Source organism: Photinus pyralis, unplaced genomic scaffold (assembly GCF_008802855.1).
Source record: "Photinus pyralis isolate 1611_PpyrPB1 unplaced genomic scaffold, Ppyr1.3 Ppyr1.4_LG5, whole genome shotgun sequence".
NCBI lineage: Eukaryota > Metazoa > Arthropoda > Insecta > Coleoptera > Lampyridae > Photinus > Photinus pyralis.
This window is the reverse complement of record NW_022170596.1, coordinates 16,247,174-16,265,977: the sequence shown is the minus strand read 5'-3', so window position 1 is coordinate 16,265,977 and position 18,804 is coordinate 16,247,174. Positions and strand designations below refer to the sequence as shown.

The following is an 18,804-nucleotide window of genomic DNA, read 5'->3' as shown; positions in this document are numbered from 1 at the left end:
TACATACTCTACTAGGTCTGATCTTGTTATACCTTCAAAAATTTTTTTCCCATTTCTAGACGACTTTTTTGCCCGATTTCGCTCCACTTTATGTTCCCTGTTCCCAAAAGTTGCGCTGTACGCTTTCCAAATACACTAGCTGATCAGTGGTGGATCGGTTTCGGCAGAAACCCGCCTGTTGGTGTAGTACGAGTCAATTTAGTTCTAACTACCATATCAGTCCACTGTTAACCATCCTTTCCAGAAGCTTATACCCATACAACAAGCTACACTTATGGACCTATAACTCGAAGGGATCAGTGGATCCTTACCGTATTTGAGGATAGGAGCGACAATGGACTCTTTCCATTCACTGGGTATGTATTTTCAGTCCAACACCGATTATAAGTCTAGTAAGAACTCTCAAATGGATAATTCTAATAATACTCGTGGGAATGGAATAGATATTTTGGGTTTTGTAATCAAAATGAATGTGAATGCGGCGTTGGTAGTGTATTTGTGCAGTCTGACTAAGTGGTATATAGTTGGGATTCCCTCTATAAATAATAGTTCACATTTGCCTAAACGGGAAGTTCGGATTTGATGCTGTACGCCAGTTGTATATTTCTCTTTCAGTTTTCAATTAAGTGCAATCTGTCAAAAGGTTATTTATTTTGCGTACGATTTACATAACTCAGTTCACATAACCTTGATTATTTCTATAAAAATGTATTCTTGTAGTTGTTTGTGATTAATTTAATTGTGATTAATTACCAAAATGATTGTGTCAAATGCAAACGCGTCATATTGCAGTTGGAATAATTAAAGATGTGTATTTTTTTCGTTCTTATTTCTTTTACACAATGGCCCGTATGAATAAAAGTAAGCAAATGCTTATACTTGCAAAATTCAAAGTAAATACTCGTAACTGCCCCTTCATACTGGTCTGTTTAGCATGGTTTAGCAGCGCTGCACTGCGTCCTGTCCTTCTGCTTAGAAGCGCTGCTAAGTCGCCCAGTGCGAAGGAGCACTTACGAGTATTTACTTTGAATTTTGCAAGTATAAGCATTTGCTTACTTTTATTCATACGGGCCAATATATCGTCTCCAAGTCAATATAGTTACATTTTATTTTATCTAAATCAAGAAATCCAAGTTATAATTTTATCTGAATAAGAATTCCGTTTTTAAAGATTACAAAATACAATTTAAGAACGAAAGAAGTTTCAAAAATGTTAACATAAAGCCTATCAAGGGAGCTGTCATCCCTATACGCCTATTACCTTTGGCGACAAAACTACGTAGAATACCAACTCCGTCCATGTGTGGACATTTTCCCAGCGTATTCTCTAGCTGCAGAGCCACCAGGCCAATGAAAACTGTAATGTGGAGGTAGTGGGTGAATCCAAAATACGTTCCCAAAGCTACGTATGCGAATAATACAATGAATGACAATAATTAAACTTTGTACATACACTATGATTTGATTTAAATGAGCTTTTTAGTAATAATTAACAAGTCTCCAGTCGTAGCTCTCGAATGTTGTGCATAGCCGTTATAAGCGAGTGTTGATATGTTCCCCAAAACTGATAGCTACCAGGTTAATAATAACCAAAATGATGCAGAGGTCGGGTAAGATATGTAATATATGTTTTATGAATGGCCTATGTAAATTGTCAACACGCGCCGTACCATCTCGCCCTGTCTTCAACCATCGTCATCTTGCCACCGTCGCGTTGACATGAAAAGTTACGACATACGTGGGCAGTAACTCATATCTACTACGCACGTTTTAACATAATGACCATGGATATAGTGGTCCAGTCGTTAGGTGAAAATCGGAGGGTTCTAGTGTTTGGTAGTGTTGCACTCCATATATCAAAAAAAATCTTATGTTAACTTAAAGGGGCCTGAAAATCACGAAACTGATTAAATTTTTTCCGCTGACGATAATGAGTAATCCTAGGCCGTTATTAACAGATGTGGTTCTTTAATGGGACATGCTATGACAGTAATCGCAGCGTCAGAAATTCTGTAACCTGTTCTTAAAACCTTTCATGTTATTTAATGTCATTACATAATAATGCTATAAATCCCCGTATTTAAACAAACAATAATGAACGTTATTTACCAGCATAGTTATTTATAGTTCATTAAAAAATCATTGTGCGGTTTTAAATTTATTTGTTGGTAACCAATTAAAAGAAGACAATCGTAAATTCGTTACTTATACCCATGGTAAAATTTTTTTTCTTCTCTTTTCCACGAAAGATTGTTGTTCATATTCTGCATGCAGATTGCTGTCAGTCGATATAGATTTATTTTTCAATTTATACAGTGTGAAAAGCGATGGGGTATACAAGAGGTAATTTTTTTAAAATATTTATTTATGAAAAAAATTTATTCTTCATCATATTTTTTGCTTGCTTTGAAAGTACCAATAACGTTTCGATTGTTTGTGATTTGATAGCAATACGCTATCTTATTATAATGTAGAATAACTTTCAATTAAAAAAATTAATTTTATTATTTTTCCAGATTTCTATAAATAAATTTTAGATTATCGAAACGTTATTGGTACTTTCAAAGCAAGCAAAAAATATCATGAAGAATAAATTTTTTTCATAAATCATATTTTTTTTTAAATTCCCTCTTGTATACCCCATCGCTTTACACACTGTATACTCGCTCAGACTGTTTTCGTTCCAGGTCAAGATGAGCTTTCATAAGACGTATCAATTAAATGTATCAAAATATTGCGGGTGGGCCAGTTCCGCCTTATATCTATTGGTGAACAAAAATGAAGAACCGTAAATTTTGTTAAGTCTTGGGGACGTATCTCCCAAACGACACGTGTTCGGCACTTAGTTTATTCGTTACCAACCCAAGTTATTGACATACTAACTTATTACAGATGGTGCAATAAAAAAGGATTTTTCTTTAAAATGTAATCACTCGCAGGGAAGCGAGTGATACAGATAGAATATAGATCACGCTATGGTTTGTTTGCAATAGCCTTTTTGCCAATAAGGGGTTGATAATCTCTTTCGTAACTTAAATAATCTATGTTTGAGGTGGTATAATTGTATTTTTTTATTGTATATGCAGGAAATATTACTTTGGTCCACGACTAACTAAAATCGAAACAGAAAATTGCACTATCCATTAGTAGTCTGCCCGCAGGTAACGTATACAGAAATTCAAATTTGACCCCATATTGAGAAAAACAAAAATGGAGCCAAATTTACACGTCTATTGACACCTTATAACCATTACTATGAAATTCGATAAAATGAGCCTACCTCGTGGGCCGTAGTCATGTTCCTTTTTAATTATTTTTAAAAACTACTCTTTCGGCAAAACTTTCACACGAAATATACGTTCGTCAAGACTAGCAAGAGGTGAATCTATTTACAGGGATATTTTCTTTGAAACTAGGGCAAAATAAATTTTAACTAGAAAAAAAATAAATAAATGACTTCGCATGATACAATTTATAATACACTACAGGGTTTTTATAAAACGAAAACTACCATGTAATAATTACACCTACGGACAAGCTCGGAAAATTATAATTACTTCCTTCAGGTCTATTAATTTTTTAATTTTCCTTCGCTTGTCCTTGATATAATTATTGCATTGTCGATGTTCAGAGTAAGAAGGATGATTTTCTCCTGACGAAAAATATAAATAATATAGATCCTTGACAACAACTACATATTACCAATAATACCATTATAACATTATAAACAAGTAAGAGATGTCGCAAACTTATCATTCGGTACTTTTATGGCTTTATTATAAAAGTTAAAAAACGTTTTGGAGGAAAATGTCCAGCCCGCGAAATCGTATTTGTTCTATACTCGCCCCTACTCTGAACGCGGCAGAGGTTTATTTCAATTTTTTCTAAAGTTACATGGATATTATCCAGCTTGATTAGAGAAAGAGTCTGTACTCTACTGGCTGAAGTTGGAATTTGTGACCTTCCAACATAACACAGAAGAAATACCAACGCAAATGAAAATGCGACGGAACCGCTCCCATAGAAAAACTAAAGGATAAGGTCGAATACCGGAGGCGAGCTGCTCAGGGTTTCCTGACTCTTCAGCCAGAGAACGGGAATGTAAGGATAAGTAAAGTTAAGTATGGGAACGAAAGGAACGGAGTAAGGGTGCTGAGAGGGAAGAGTACTGCTCTAGCATTCGCCTCGTAGATTTCAACATAATGTGAAGCTACGTATGCCTGAGAAAAACCCTCTGACAAAACCACACTGTTCTTTTGGGGAATAACGCACGTGTTCCCTTTGCAGCAATTAGTCCTTAATTAAAATGGCCTACCTGTAGACTACTCGCTGGAACTAGTCGAATCGCTGTCTTGTATATTTTATAAATATTCCTGCATTTTCCGTAACTGTCTCTTCAATCGCTTTTATTACGGGATGATCGACCCCTGCTCATTTGTTGAGGGAAAAATTCATTTGCGTCCAACCGTTAACTATAATCCTTTGTTAGCGCATTTATTAACGGCACATCTAATTAAACTCGCCCTTGACCGATAACGGCTGTCTTTATTTACTTCCACGATTAAACACGCTAGTTCAGCTTAAATCCTTTCCTCAACTGGGTAATTTTTTTATGTGCGAATTTCTGACGGAAAATATTCAGGCGGTTATGATTTTTCGGAAAACTCGCGTGAAATTAACGTTTACAACAATGCCTGAAAAAAGATGTTTGTGCCGGACCAATTTTTCTTGTCCAAGATTTTTTCGCTACGAAGGCCAGAGATTGCACCTCCCAAAAACTCTTTCCGGATTACTCCCTACCTATCTCTTTTCAATTAATTAATGCCTCTTTTACAACGGCGTCTAGTAATAAATTAAGTGAATCATTTCTTTTTAAGAACAAACCAGAATCTACCGATTCGAAAGGTAGGTTGTTCCTAGAAAACCTACGCACCGAGTTTTATGTTAAATTGCATTCTTACCATACTACTGTATCTAATCCTGATTTTGCGGTTTTTGAGCACGCAAAAGTAATTAAGATAAATTTATTTCTTGTTATCGCCAACACGCTGGAGCCCACGACATTCTAAGGCTATAAAAAGGCCAACACGCTCTGGATCTCAGATGATGCATAAAAAACAATCGCCAACTCAAAATTTTAAATTCCTACGTCTATAGTTCACCCTGCATGCTCTCTGCCACCAAACTTACCATACTCGCCCCTAAAAATCCCCAAAATTACAATTTCGAAAACACGTTCGACTGGTGTTATAGCCTACTAAATCAACGACAAATCGAATTAATTTTTCTGAAATGTTAGTATCAAATTTTGTTTTAAATGTCTTAATCATGATTCATTATTTCTTTTTGAGTGTAGGATTTTCAGGAATAAAAGCCATCGTAATTATTTAACGTATATTTAATGTTAAACGAGGGCCAAGTATGGGGAATGATATTTCATTAGACTAGAAATGTGCACATACCACTTCTTCGTGATCAATCAACTGCTTGTTCCTTCATTAATGATTGCTAATCGATACAAATGCTTAGATGCTAATCCAACTGCTATATATGGTGGCCAATGGTATGCCTACTATCATTACAGTAGGCTATATCCTGTACGAAGACAATAATAGCATAAATCAATCCATCGCAGAAAATAGCTATTTATGTTACAAGTACATAATCTATGACTTTAGTGGACGAGTCGAATTTATTGGCAGAGCGCGCTTGCGCGCGAGGCCAATAAAAAAGACGAGATAATAAAGTCTGATTATGTACGAGTAACATACTTAGCTTTATGTTCGACTCGGAAAATGTAGTTCATGTATGTATTGAAAATTTGCTGAAACTTGGTATAGATTTCACTATTTAATAACCAGAAATAACATAGTGTGCCTTTTGTGTTGTCATAGATACGTGTTGTTTGGAAAAAAATCTGTTGATGTGTACCTAGTGTCAATTTCGTTGGGTATTAACTAATTCTCTGTACCTAATTATGAATCCCAAGATGAGTCCAGAAGAAATTGATGGGTCCAACAGTATACAACAATTAGCCTGCAATGCCAGAGAAATGCTTTTACCAAGCAAATCAAAAACTGTATACGAGGCGGCATACAGGGAATACAGAAGGTGGTACTAGGGGAAGAAAATCAATTGCACCACGGAAGACTGTATATTGGCGTACTTTAGTGAGTTGGTCTCCTATAAAAGTTCTTCTTTATGGAGTAAGTACTCGATGTTACGATCGACAATTAATTTAAATGAGGGAGTGGATATAAGCAAATTTCCCAGCCTAATTCCTTACCTCAAAAGAAAAGGAGATTCTGACAGAGATCTGACAATTCTAAAATTAGTGTTGCCAGCAAAATTTTGGGAACGGGAATCGTTATGGCAAATTCTTCGTTCAGAAATTTAAAAGCCGTAGAGACCACCGAAATATTGCATCAAAAAGGTACATCGGGAATTAACATTACCAACAACTGTGTTGTTAACATTAATTGAGTACCTATCTATAATTATTGAAATGTATAATATAGATATGTGTTCTTTAAATTATAGCATTCTGTTCCGTGTACTTCTTCTTTAAAACAGATCGTAATTTTAAAATGCATTTTCCAAACAAATTGACAAGTGACAGGAGTCCAAATTACTTTATCATTATGGACTAGTCCAATAAAGTAGCAGATTATGGACGCTAAACAGTGTCATAACTCAGCGTATTATGATCGAGTCGAACATAAACATTTTTTTTCCATTTAATTTAGTCTGTATAATTCAATAATACAATACAATACAATAAGACAGCATGTAATAGGGAGACACAAAGAATTTATCGTCCTCATCACATCACACATCATGTTTTTATCACTTATTGGATCTGTTTATCACCTTATGATAAGATAATCCATTTAAAGTTTAAAGAGTAGATTAGATTATAGATTAGGTACGCTAAAAACGATCAAGCAGATTGTAAAGTTTTATGGAGAATTGATCTCACAAACAGTAAAAAATAATGAAAATGTAATACAATGTATTAATTAGTACAGCAAAATAAAAACGACAATCTAAATGACGGGACCGTGAGTACTTTATATAACTACTTTATTCATATTTTGGTCTCAACTGTAATTCGAATGTCGCCGCGACGCCACTGTACTGCATTCTTAGTTAAATTGTCATATAGTCACACATGTAGTTCAAATTTTACGTTTTTTACCTGGGCATATTAATAGTAAGTACTTTATACAATATTACATAAGCATATTTTTGTCTGCACGGTGTAATTTGAATGTGGTCGCGACGCCAATATATTTTTAATTATATGTATTACCATATTACACTCCAGAACCTTGGGTGATAACCCCCTAGGTACAAATTAAAATTTTGGAAACAGACGATCATGCTGAATGACTAAAGCCAGAAGCTCAAATATGATAAAAGTAGATAGGTAACAAAGAAACTTTAACCCACGAAATCATTGTGGACTGCTAGGTCTTCCCAATTTTGAATAAATGAGTATAAATGAGGTATAGTGCTTTATTTCCTTTAAAATTAAGGGTTGTTTTTCTTTAAGAAAAATGGTTGTAAACTATGTTTGATTCAGTTTAACATTCTTTCTCAAGGAAAATTTAAACTTGCGTGGTCTTAAAGATATCAATCTATGGGTAAATTGAAGCTGTTTGTATTACATGAATTTTATCATTTATGGAGCCATTGGAGTTGGATTTGATAGAAAAAATTAGAAAACTGTTGCAACACATGAGTGTCGTAGATGCAATCTACCAGGGCGATTTAGTATTTCAGAAAACTTCTTTTGTACCTCTACAGTGCATAGGCTGTTAAATAGCAAACACAGGAAGCGGTCTGTTGTTTAAATAACAAGAATGGCATTGATTCGATAACGACCTGTCAAGAACGTGACGGTTCTGTCAAATCGCATACAAGTAATAATTTAAAATGCTACAATAGCTGCACAATTTTTTTACAAAAACACTTTATTTCAGATGTAATTACAAACTTCAATTTATAATTCATTGGTCAACAGAATAAAGAGAATTTCCATATAAAAAGATTCGCATTTTCAATTTCAACTGTGAAATTTCGTATGCATTTCCGAACACTATACATATTTTTGGACAGTTTTTACGTCTTAATTGTCCTTATTTCAACAGATCTTAAAAATAATGGCTCGTTTGTCTTATAAAAGGCAGTTTATTTCGTGAATTTCCGAAAATTTAATTTCCGAAAAATAATTCAAGAATTTCTCAACTTCAAATTTTGCATAGATTTGAATAGAAACTGGGACATTTGAAATACCGAAGTGTAAGAAAACACGCGGTATATAACCGCAAGTTACCTCTTCTTCGCGAAAGTTTTATGTTCAATATTTGGTCCGATAGCAATAAGGTCATGCGACTACTATACATCTACATATAAATGTGTCAGCGAAATTAACTCTACACAGCTTTTAAGTGTTCCATATATTGTTTAAATATACAAAGATAAATATGTTTAAGGAACACCGAATGCGGAACAGCCATTCTATCTATTTTGTTGAAAATAGTTGAAAGAAATTCATTCCCCGGTACACTACAGACAATATTTAAGTACGATGTACCCTTTCTAGTGGATTATAGATTAAGGAATCTTTTAAAAACTAAATACTTGATATTTTTGGTTTATTTTAGGGAAAGATATTGGCCAGTATGGATGATATGGAAAAGAAGAAGGTATGTGGTAGCTATAATGGTATTCTTTGGGTTCTTCAATAAATTTTTATTGAGAGCCAATCTTAGTGTAGCGATTGTGTCTATGACTTCTAAAACAGAAGTGATTCTAGAAAATGGGACTGTCGCATATGTAAGTGTAAATATATAATAATAGACTGATAACACTTATTTTGAAAATTCAAAATACAGCACAGTATAACCTCAAAATCGACTGCAATGATCTGTAAAAAGTTGATGCTGTCCCCTCTTACATAGTTTCATTACAATATAAAAGATCACATGAATCAGTTTATATTTAATGAATGCCCTAAGAGAAAATGACGCCCTTTAGAATGCTTCCAAAAATTTTAGATTCGCGAATTTGATTGGGATTCTAAGATACAAGGATATGTACTAAGTTCGTTCTTCTATGGTTACCTAATAACACAAGTGGCAGGCGGTTGGCTAGCGGCAAAGTTCGGTGGAAAGTACATATTCGGAACTGGTATTGCCGCAACAGGAGCATTGACAATAATTTCTCCATTTGTTGCCAAACAAAGTTTTTACCTTCTGATAGCAGTACGTGCACTAGACGGGCTATTTGAGGTATAAGTGTTCAATTATCCGACAGATTATTGCTATGCTTTGTCAAGGGTATGACGTATCCTTCCGTATATATGATATGGGCGGAATGGGTACCGCCATTAGAAAGAAGTCGTATAGCATCCATGGCATTTTCTGGTTGTTACATTGGAACATTGGTAACTATACCCTTAAGCGCATTGTTAGCGGAAAAGTTAGGTTGGGAATATATATTCTATGTCACTGGTGTGTTTCCATAGTTTTCTTTTTCATTTCTACATTAATTATTGTAATTTTTAGGAGGTATTGCTTTACTATGGTTTTTATTGTGGTGCATTATTGTGAAGGACTCTCCTACCAAAGACCGATATATTAGCAACTCGGAGCTGAGCTATATCCAGGAGGCGTTAGGTGAGCAACAAGTTTGTCGAACTTTCAGTCACCCTTGGAAAAGTATTTTTACGTCAGTACCAGTGTGGGCCATTATCGTAGCTACCTTCGGAGACAGCTGGGGATTTTACACCCTATTAACTCAATTACCGATGTTTATGAAGGGTATTTATAACCATCTTTGGCAGATATTGTTGCTAAATGTTCCTTAAGATACTTTGAACTTTGATTTGCCATCGACGGGGATTGTTGCCGCGATACCTTACCTTGTCCTGGCCATAACTAGCCTAGTTACTGGATATCTCGCTGATTGGTTGCAAGAGAAGGTAATCATGAACACTACTCAAGTTCGAAAGACTTTTAACTGCATAGCACACATCGGACAAGCTGTGTTCCTGTTATTAGCGGTCTACTTACTATCTCCAATTGAGAGTGCAATTTTCTTAACGTGTGCTGTAGGTATAGGAGGATTTCAAGCTTCAGGATCTGCGTAGGTGGCACTTTACAAAATCACAAATTAACTCAAAACGGTGATTTACAGAGTGAACCAATTGGATATCGCCCCCCAGCATGCTAGTGTAATATTAGGAATAAGCAATACCGTGGGAACTATTCCTGGAATAATAAGTCCGATTTTAACTGGATATATAGTTACAACGCCGGTAAGTATACAACATTTTTACGAATAAAATGTCAAATATTTCATATCGTAGACTGCAGATGAATGGCAAACAGTGTTTATTATAAGCAGCGCATTGTATATATTTGTTGCTATATTTTATGGAATTTTTGCTAGTGGTAACGTGCAACCTTGGGCGATCTATACAGACAATGCCAAAAGCAATGTTATATACGTGAAGCACAGTGACAATTAAGACTACGTATTCACATCTGACAATTCCTTTTTGTTATTCCTTTAAAAATAACAAAACGCACACTATTAATATTCTTTATATAAAGGGTTCAGATAATGTTACTAAGATGGTAACCTATGGATGGTGCTCTTCCGGCGAGGTACTTCTCCAAAATGACCTTGAGTGTGCTTCAATAATAAACCCAAACATTCTCAAATCAAAAAAATGGAACAGAATGATAAGGGGATTGCAATGCATTGTTCATTATCCGTCATTTAATTAAAATGTACCTACCTATTTATAATTGTATAGTAATTAATAATCTTGATAATAATAAAACTTTGACACAACTTTTTAGACGTTTTTAGCCGGTTCTCGCTTTGTCTCACTGTGTAGTGCCTAAAACGTCTTACTGTTGGCGTAAAAATAAGGTGTAGACTCGAGTCTAAGGGTTAATAAAAAATAGCTAACATTCATCTAATTCTATACGCAGATCAAGTGTAATAAAAAAAAATGTTGAGGACCTTTGAGCACTAATTTTTTGAGTGGCACACGGAAATACGCCCTGTTGGGCTTTTTTCATGCCATTAGGACCTCATAAAACGCAAACTTCTAAACAAAAATATGACGTATTCTAAAATACTAACAGAACTACGCTTTTTAAATCTGTGTTACTGACACCCCAGCGTAGGTGGTAAAATGTCATATCTAATTTCGAAAATCATGATATGTCAAAAATCGGCTCCTATAGCGACAAAATAGTATATTATTTATCCAGGAACTAAAGTGTGTGCGGTTATAGTCCCGAGGGTGTCCTGTGGTATATACCCTATTTTTGTACTCCTGTAATCCGTTACAGTAATTTCAATATTAACATCAAATTTGAAAGAAAAAAATTGCTGTATGGATGCGCGATTCTGCCAATCAGCTCTTTCTTTCATCCCTAAGACAGTGGCGGATTCAGCAGGTGGCAAAAGGAGCAATTGCCCCCTCCGACAAGACCAAAAAGGTTATAGACAACTTTACAGTACTACCATTACTTTTACAGTATTATCAGTACTTTTACAGTATTACCATTACATCCCTAACTTAGTTAAAAGTTTTATTTTCACAATATCCCCCCTGGAACAGTTTCTCTAGGTCCGCCACTGGTCTAAGGATATGTGCGTCAGGAATTCCATTATCTTGTGCAGGGATGGTTTTTTGTTTGGCATCTTTAAGGACTGCTCGAATAACTTATTTGATTCTGCTTCCCAGATGTCCCTGCTATTATTCTGGAGAGAAACTTTATCTACTATATAAATGCCTGCTTGTTATGTTAACAAGTTGCCTATTTTAAGACACAGGAATATAAATATTATAATATTGGATCCCAGGACAATCTCACGCACAAATAGTACGTATTACCTCTTTGAAAGTTTAACATTGTCTACCTAAAACCTCCTGACAATACAGTCTCTCTTGGTCAAATTCTCTTTTGCTACGAATTGATCTTGTCTCTCCTTGGAAAAGGTAGTTCTTCATAGAAATATGGAAACAGATCCTCCTGCACGGTACATCTAAACCCCTGTACTTTATCTTCGTGATGAAGGCCAATTTTAACAGAAGTAAAATTCGTATGAATGGCGAATCCAAACAAACTAGCTTCAACATTTGAAAAAGTAATACTCGAGAGCGTGGTTATTTATGCTTAGCGATAAAATACCACTTTTTCACTGTATTGGCATTAAATTTTGCCCAATCTTATAGGTTTTGTTGCGAGCAAGAAGCACGAATTAATTGTCTTGGAAATATTTACCGTATGTCTTTAAACACAAAGGTTATTTCTAGTTCCCGAGGTGTAAAACAGTCACCTCCCAATAAATTGATTTTTAATTTCGCTTAAGTGTATTAGTATCAACGAACCTTGCACTAAGATTTCACGACCTTGCTATGCATCAGTCCGCTAAAAAAGTTTCCTTCGTCCCACAATCTACTGCAATTCGTCTTTTTGCACAGGTATGTACATTACCTGTAACTAGCCATTAGTCACGAACCTGAACTTCTCGCTACTTAATACCGGTTGTTAAACTGCTAACTCTTGACTATACCGTATAAAATTTACTCAAAAAAATGCACATCCCGGTTCTTGATACCGGACCACGAATATTCCCACATACGCGGAATAAAATCTCTCATACACAAAATGGCACGCGCCCGCACAATCGGCAATCGGAGTTCGGCTCACGAACTCGAGCCCTCCGAAACGGGCCCTATTTTATGAACGAAACAATCGCGACAAGCGTACCCTTTTAAATGAATTGTAAACCTACATTTTCGTCACGTGCTCGACTTTTCACAGAACGGATAGAAACGAAGAGATCGTGCCAACCGCGCTCGCTTGCCGCAATACGTTTGTTAATATGGCTTGTTACCTCCGCCCATATTTTCGTTCAAGTTCGATATGTAGCGGTACATGTATAAATTTCGTATGTTTACCAAAATATAAATTCGAAAAATTTCTTTTTTAATTTCAAAGTGACTACCCGCTACAATGGGTAAGGTAATCGAATGCAAAATATTGAATCGTTTCTTGTCGAAAAAGACAGTTTTATACTTTTATATCCCAAAGGCTTAGTAGGTTACTGGACAAGGTCGTTTCCTCTTCTCTATGTCTCTCTCTATGTAAAAATTAACTACAATGAGAGCCGCAATTAAAGGATCCCATCTGGAGGTATCTACATATCTCTAATGCATTTAAGGGTAATACGTTTTGCAGAACAGGTCGCACATTTTGTGGTTTTCTTAACATTTCTAAGTGATCAACGTTTGACCGTTGCGCTGCGCTGCGTTTAAAACGATTCATGGTATCCTGCATAATTACCGTCAAACTTGAGAGGATGAGAACCACCGACTTACCGCGGACTTTTATAACGCCCCAGGATCTACCACCTTCCTCCCTTGAAGTGCAACGTGGTTCCGTGAAAACCGGTTACTTTCTCCCTATGTTGTATTTTTATTTATTTTCTATTACGTGACTTTATTTATTATGTTATATTTAATTGCACATCCGGCTCAAAGGACCACATGTTCGTCGCGATTTATAAAAAAACACTAAAATAATAATAATTTACACCATAAACGTGTTTTTATGCAAAAAAGGCAGTCTCATATTTGTAGACCTGGGTACTCTTAAACCATTGTTTAAATACTTAAACATATCTTGACAGTTGTATTTTGCATTGAACGTTTTTTTGCCTACTTGTTGTAAAAAATGTGTTCTTATGATCGGTATAGAAACTTCCTACAGAGAAACCTAAAAGCTACGTGCTTTTTCGAGTTGCCGAAAGAATTACATTTTAACAGGTTCCTAGCTATTGTAAGAAAATATGAATGAAGATTAAGAAATAACGTCTTTTCCCAATACAGCATTTACGAGTACCTACAATACGCATAGTAGGTAGTATCGTTGAGTGAAGAAATGCTTTAATATCGATATGGTCATGCAATGGATATCTTGGGGTCTATTGTAGAATGATCTGTTAATGTGCTGACCCCAACTCCTAAAACCTATATTCTACGTATAATTAACGACCTTAAATACCTACTATTAATTTAATACGCACCACCTAGTGCAAGGTTAGATTGTTCATTACGAGATTTAAGGGATTATAAGATAATACCTTTGCAAATAGTTACTCAAGTTACGACCTCCGGACCTACGACGGTTCATACGTAATAATGTGACACCAAACAGCAATCTATTTCATTTTTGTGAAGGTACTTATCGTGGATGCATGATCAGTTACCATTGGCTATGCAAGCTGAGAGTAGTTAAGTGTCCATGATAAATATGTTGCAAAAAAGTAAAATTTATAACGTTAGTAGTAACAAAAGTAGTGATACGGTGACCAGGTAAGATGCTTAATATAGTTTAAATTATTGATATGGACACAAAAGCCAATTTTTTTGAAAAAAACTCGCATTTCAAAATAACATTAGGTACATAAAGTTTTCGTATCTGTCCAACCAAAATCAAGGTTATTCGTACACACATTATGCCAATATCATTGAAATGCTTTCATGGTCTTCCAATTATGCTCTTATTTAAAATCGATGAAAGTAGGAGAGGCAACTGAAAGTCGGCCTTTCCGCAATACATAATAGTTTACTAACCGGCAATTTTCCATCAAGGTGTACTACTACATGGGCAAAATATTTATTTATCGTTTTTAACAAATTAAGATTTATGAAGCAAGGCAATGATTCCGGTGATAATTCGGTGCCATACTTTGCGTCTTTTATCATTGAATTGAATTCAAAACTCAAGGTAAAGTATACGGTTTACGATTATGGTAAAAATTTCTAATTCATTTTTACTAACGGAATCAGACACGCAATGCCATTCTCTGTGCAAGTAAGTGTACCATTCAGTGCGTTGCTGTATACCAGTTGTCCATTTCTCTTTTTGTTCTCAATTAACTTAATTGGAATGTGTCCAAAAAATTTTCATACGGCTTACATCATTCACTTCACCTTGATATAGACAGATATTTGGGTATGGGCAAAAATCTTGTGTAAGAAGGTGTCTTGGAAATGAAAGACGATTATTGCTGACAAAATTCATTGTTGTACTTGTCCGCGATTAAAGGTAATTGCCAAAATGGTTTTATCAAATGCATAAAAGCGTTATATGATTGTAGTTGTTATGATAATTAAAGTGTACCGATGTCACGTAATAATCGTCTCCAAGGTAATTTAATTATGCATTTTACTCAGAAACCTAGAAAACCAAGTTTATGGTATACAGTGTGTCCAAGATAAGAATGAACATCGCGGGGACCTCGGAAAACATAAGAAATACACAGTCGGTTAAATTAGAAAAAGTTGCCGATTTTAGGGCTTAGTGAAATGATGTTTTAAAAATTTGGAAATTCCTATCAGTTGCGAGATATGCGAAAAAACCGAAATTAACACTATTCGTTTTTATTTTTTTCTGGGCTGAATAGCATTTTCTATTACGGATATAAATATATATGTCACAATATGATTCTTTATTAGTCATGCTAAACGAATATGGTTCATTTCGTTTTTTTCAGATATTTTCGCAACTCATCGGAATTTCCCAAGTCTTAAAACTTAAAAAAATTCCCCATGCTGTTCATTCTTATCTTGGACACACTGTATATGAGAAAACTCCAAAATACACATTGGCGACTGTAAGAATAAGAAGTTATATGCCATGCTACTGCGATACTATGTTCAAAACAATATCATATTCAAATTCCTCTTCTTAAAAAATGTTCCAGCGGTGTAATAGTCCAATGCGGGTATCCCGACAAAGAAAAAAAAGGTGAAAGTGTAAATTTAATTTTATCCAACTCCACTTTCTCTACCTTCGTAGACAAATAGCGACCTTTTACAACCCTCTATCTAAAAGCCTATTTGAACATAAATAACGAGAGAAAAAAGGCGTCCCACATCTCTTTCATGATCTTCACCCTTATACTGAAACGCCATAAGGCATACATTTTACTGTCGACTTATTATTCTCGACCATTTTAGTCAATCATGGCCGATTTGGATGATATGGAAAAGAAGAAGGTATGTGGTGGCGATTTTAACTTTTTTTGGATTCTTCAACATATATGCCTTAAGAGCCAATCTTAGCATAGCGATTGTAGCGATGACGGCGAAAACCGAAGTGGTGCAAGAAAATGGGACCGTTGCATTTGTAAGTATAAAGTAAATTATGTAATTTACAACCACCGTAGATACTAAAGCCGTAGGAATGTACGAAAATTACTACCCTTTACGCAGACGGTATCATAAATAGAAATTTTAGATTCGCGAATTTGATTGGGATTCTAAAGTGCAAGGATACGTACTGAGCTCGTTTTTCTATGGCTACATCGTAACACAACTCGTAGGTGGATGGATGGCCGCCAAGTTCGGCGGAAAACACGTATTCGGAATTGGCATAGCCGTAACAGGAGCGTTAACTGTGGTTTCTCCGTTTGTTGCCAAACAGAGTGTTTCTCTGCTGATAGCGGTGCGAATATTAGAGGGACTGTTTGAGGTAAGCATTGAATTATGTGCCTTGGTTTTTACTGTGGCCTACTAAGGGCGTGACGTATCCTTGTGTACATGCGATATGGGCCGAATGGGCACCACCGTTAGAAAGGAGCCGTTTGGCAGCGATCGCGTTTTCTGGTTGCTACGTTGGAACAGTTGTAGCTATGCCTCTAAGCGCTTTATTAGCAGACACACTAGGGTGGGAATCTATATTTTACGTAACAGGTGAGTTTACACTGACTGACATCTACCGGAACTTAACCATTTCTAGGTGGTATTGCTTTACTATGGTTTGTATGTTGGTGCATCATTATCGCGGACTCTCCCACTCTAGACAGTCGGATTAGTGATTCAGAGCTACGGTACATTCAAGAGTCTTTAGGAGAACAACAAGTGAATAGAACTGCTAAACATCCTTGGAGAAGCATTATAACGTCAGTACCAGTTTGGGCGATCGTTGTGGCTCATTTCACCGAAAACTGGGGCTTTTACACCCTTTTAACTCAACTACCGACTTTTATGAAAGGTGAGTGTGGCGTCAGTATACCATGAGGAAACCGATGACACTTTCCCCTAAGATACATTAAACTTTGAATTATCGTCGACCGGAATTGTTGCTGCTGTACCTTACCTGGTTGTGTCTATAACTACTCAGGTTGCTGGACATCTCGCCGATTGGTTACAAGAAAAAAAAATCCTGAACACTACTCAAGTGCGAAAAATCTTTAACTGCGTCGCTTACATCGGACAGGCGGTCTTCTTACTGCTAGCGGGCTATCTACTTTCGCCAATTGGAAGTACGATATGTCTTTCATTTGCTGTCGGCATAGGAGGATTACAAGCTTCAGGCTTTGGGTGAAATATTCAGTGCAAAAACATTCACATGACACATATTAATTTCAGAGTCAACCACTTAGACATAGCGCCTCAGCATGCTAGCGTATTGTTAGGGATAAGCAATACTGTAGCAACGATTCCTGGAATAGTAAGCCCGATTGTATCCGGTTATATTGTCACAACACCTGTAAGTATAAACCGTGTTATGGAATTGTTATTACTAAATTGGATTTGTTGTAGACCGCTTCTGAGTGGCAAATAGTTTTTATTATAAGCAGTTGCATATATGTTTGTGGTGCCATATTTTATGGAGTTTTTGCAAGTGGTGAACTGCAGCCTTGGGCAAAACAATACAATGCTTCAGACAATTCTACGACTGAAAGGCAAAGTAACGACGAACATTCTGTACATATATCTGATTAGTATTTTTTTTATATAATATCACTTCGATTTGCTATAGTCTAATTTTAACACATTATGGTAATAAAAGAGATAAAAGATAATTATTTGGAGACGATCTTATTTCTAGCCTTGTTTTGAAGAAATGACTCACATCCGCTTTTATTCCTTATAGTAGGTTACCGACTGGATGGCACCTCGAGAATATTCTAGAAGAATCGCTAGAGTGGGGTTTATTGCTTACATGTAAAGGTCATCTCAGTTGTAAGAGAAAGATTAGGTACTTATAAGTACATCTTACACTTACAATTACACTAAGGTAACATCGTGTTCTGCTAACCGAATGAAAACAATTTCTTAACGTTATATATAATAATCTGTTTTTTTTTAGAGAGAACGCTATAGCCATTCGTATATTTTTTGATAGTATCTCCATTGTACCTCTTAGTATAACCAAAATAGCGTAATTTTTCTCACTTTTGCTAACTTTTCGGGTTATAATCATTTTCCAATCAATCTAAAGCAAGTCAATTTTCTATTAAATTTAGGAGTAAGTGTATAACCTACTTTTTTTGGTAGTTTGTCTACTGTAGCTTTTAATCTAATCAAAGTAGCGTAGTTTATTTTACTTCCTGCTTGCTACTCGTATATAGGCTATAATCAATCCGATTACAAAAGCCCTCAAAGCTCCCGGATCACTTAAGAACGTAAATCACATTAATAACTACTTTATAGAATCTATTCCGAACACGAATCCAGTAGAAGACGAAGTAATCCCGACAGCCGACACAAAAATTGGTATTTCAAGTTATTGAAGAGTCGGATTATTGAGTAAGTCTATGTCTGCTCTATCTCTTGCATACAATAACACATATGATACACTTTTGAATACAAAACTCAGTTTTTCCAAAATGCTGGAAAACTGCCCATGTGATTCCACTAGGAACCATTAGAATTTAAAGATCTCCGTCCTATATCACTTCTACCCGTGCTATCTA

The 18,804-nt window shown here is 35.7% G+C and overlaps 2 protein-coding genes across 2 annotated transcripts; both read left to right on the top strand.

The window, feature by feature from the left end:
- Positions 1-1,471: 1,471 nt before the first annotated feature.
- LOC116170860 (sialin-like) lies at positions 1,472-10,848 on the top strand. Its single transcript, XM_031487394.1, has 8 exons — positions 1,472-1,610; positions 8,670-8,841; positions 9,063-9,296; positions 9,344-9,518; positions 9,573-9,827; positions 9,876-10,152; positions 10,204-10,324; positions 10,376-10,848. Exons 1-8 carry the CDS (start codon positions 1,552-1,554, stop codon positions 10,535-10,537), a joined length of 1,455 nt encoding a protein of 484 aa, XP_031343254.1. The 5' UTR covers positions 1,472-1,551; the 3' UTR covers positions 10,538-10,848.
- Positions 10,849-14,252: 3,404 nt separating this feature from the next.
- LOC116170857 (vesicular glutamate transporter 1-like) lies at positions 14,253-17,919 on the top strand. Its single transcript, XM_031487390.1, has 8 exons — positions 14,253-14,410; positions 16,061-16,229; positions 16,341-16,574; positions 16,621-16,795; positions 16,842-17,096; positions 17,149-17,425; positions 17,474-17,594; positions 17,648-17,919. The coding sequence occupies exons 1-8, from the start codon at positions 14,340-14,342 to the stop codon at positions 17,828-17,830; spliced, it is 1,485 nt and encodes a 494-aa protein (XP_031343250.1). The 5' UTR covers positions 14,253-14,339; the 3' UTR covers positions 17,831-17,919.
- Positions 17,920-18,804: the final 885 nt, after the last annotated feature.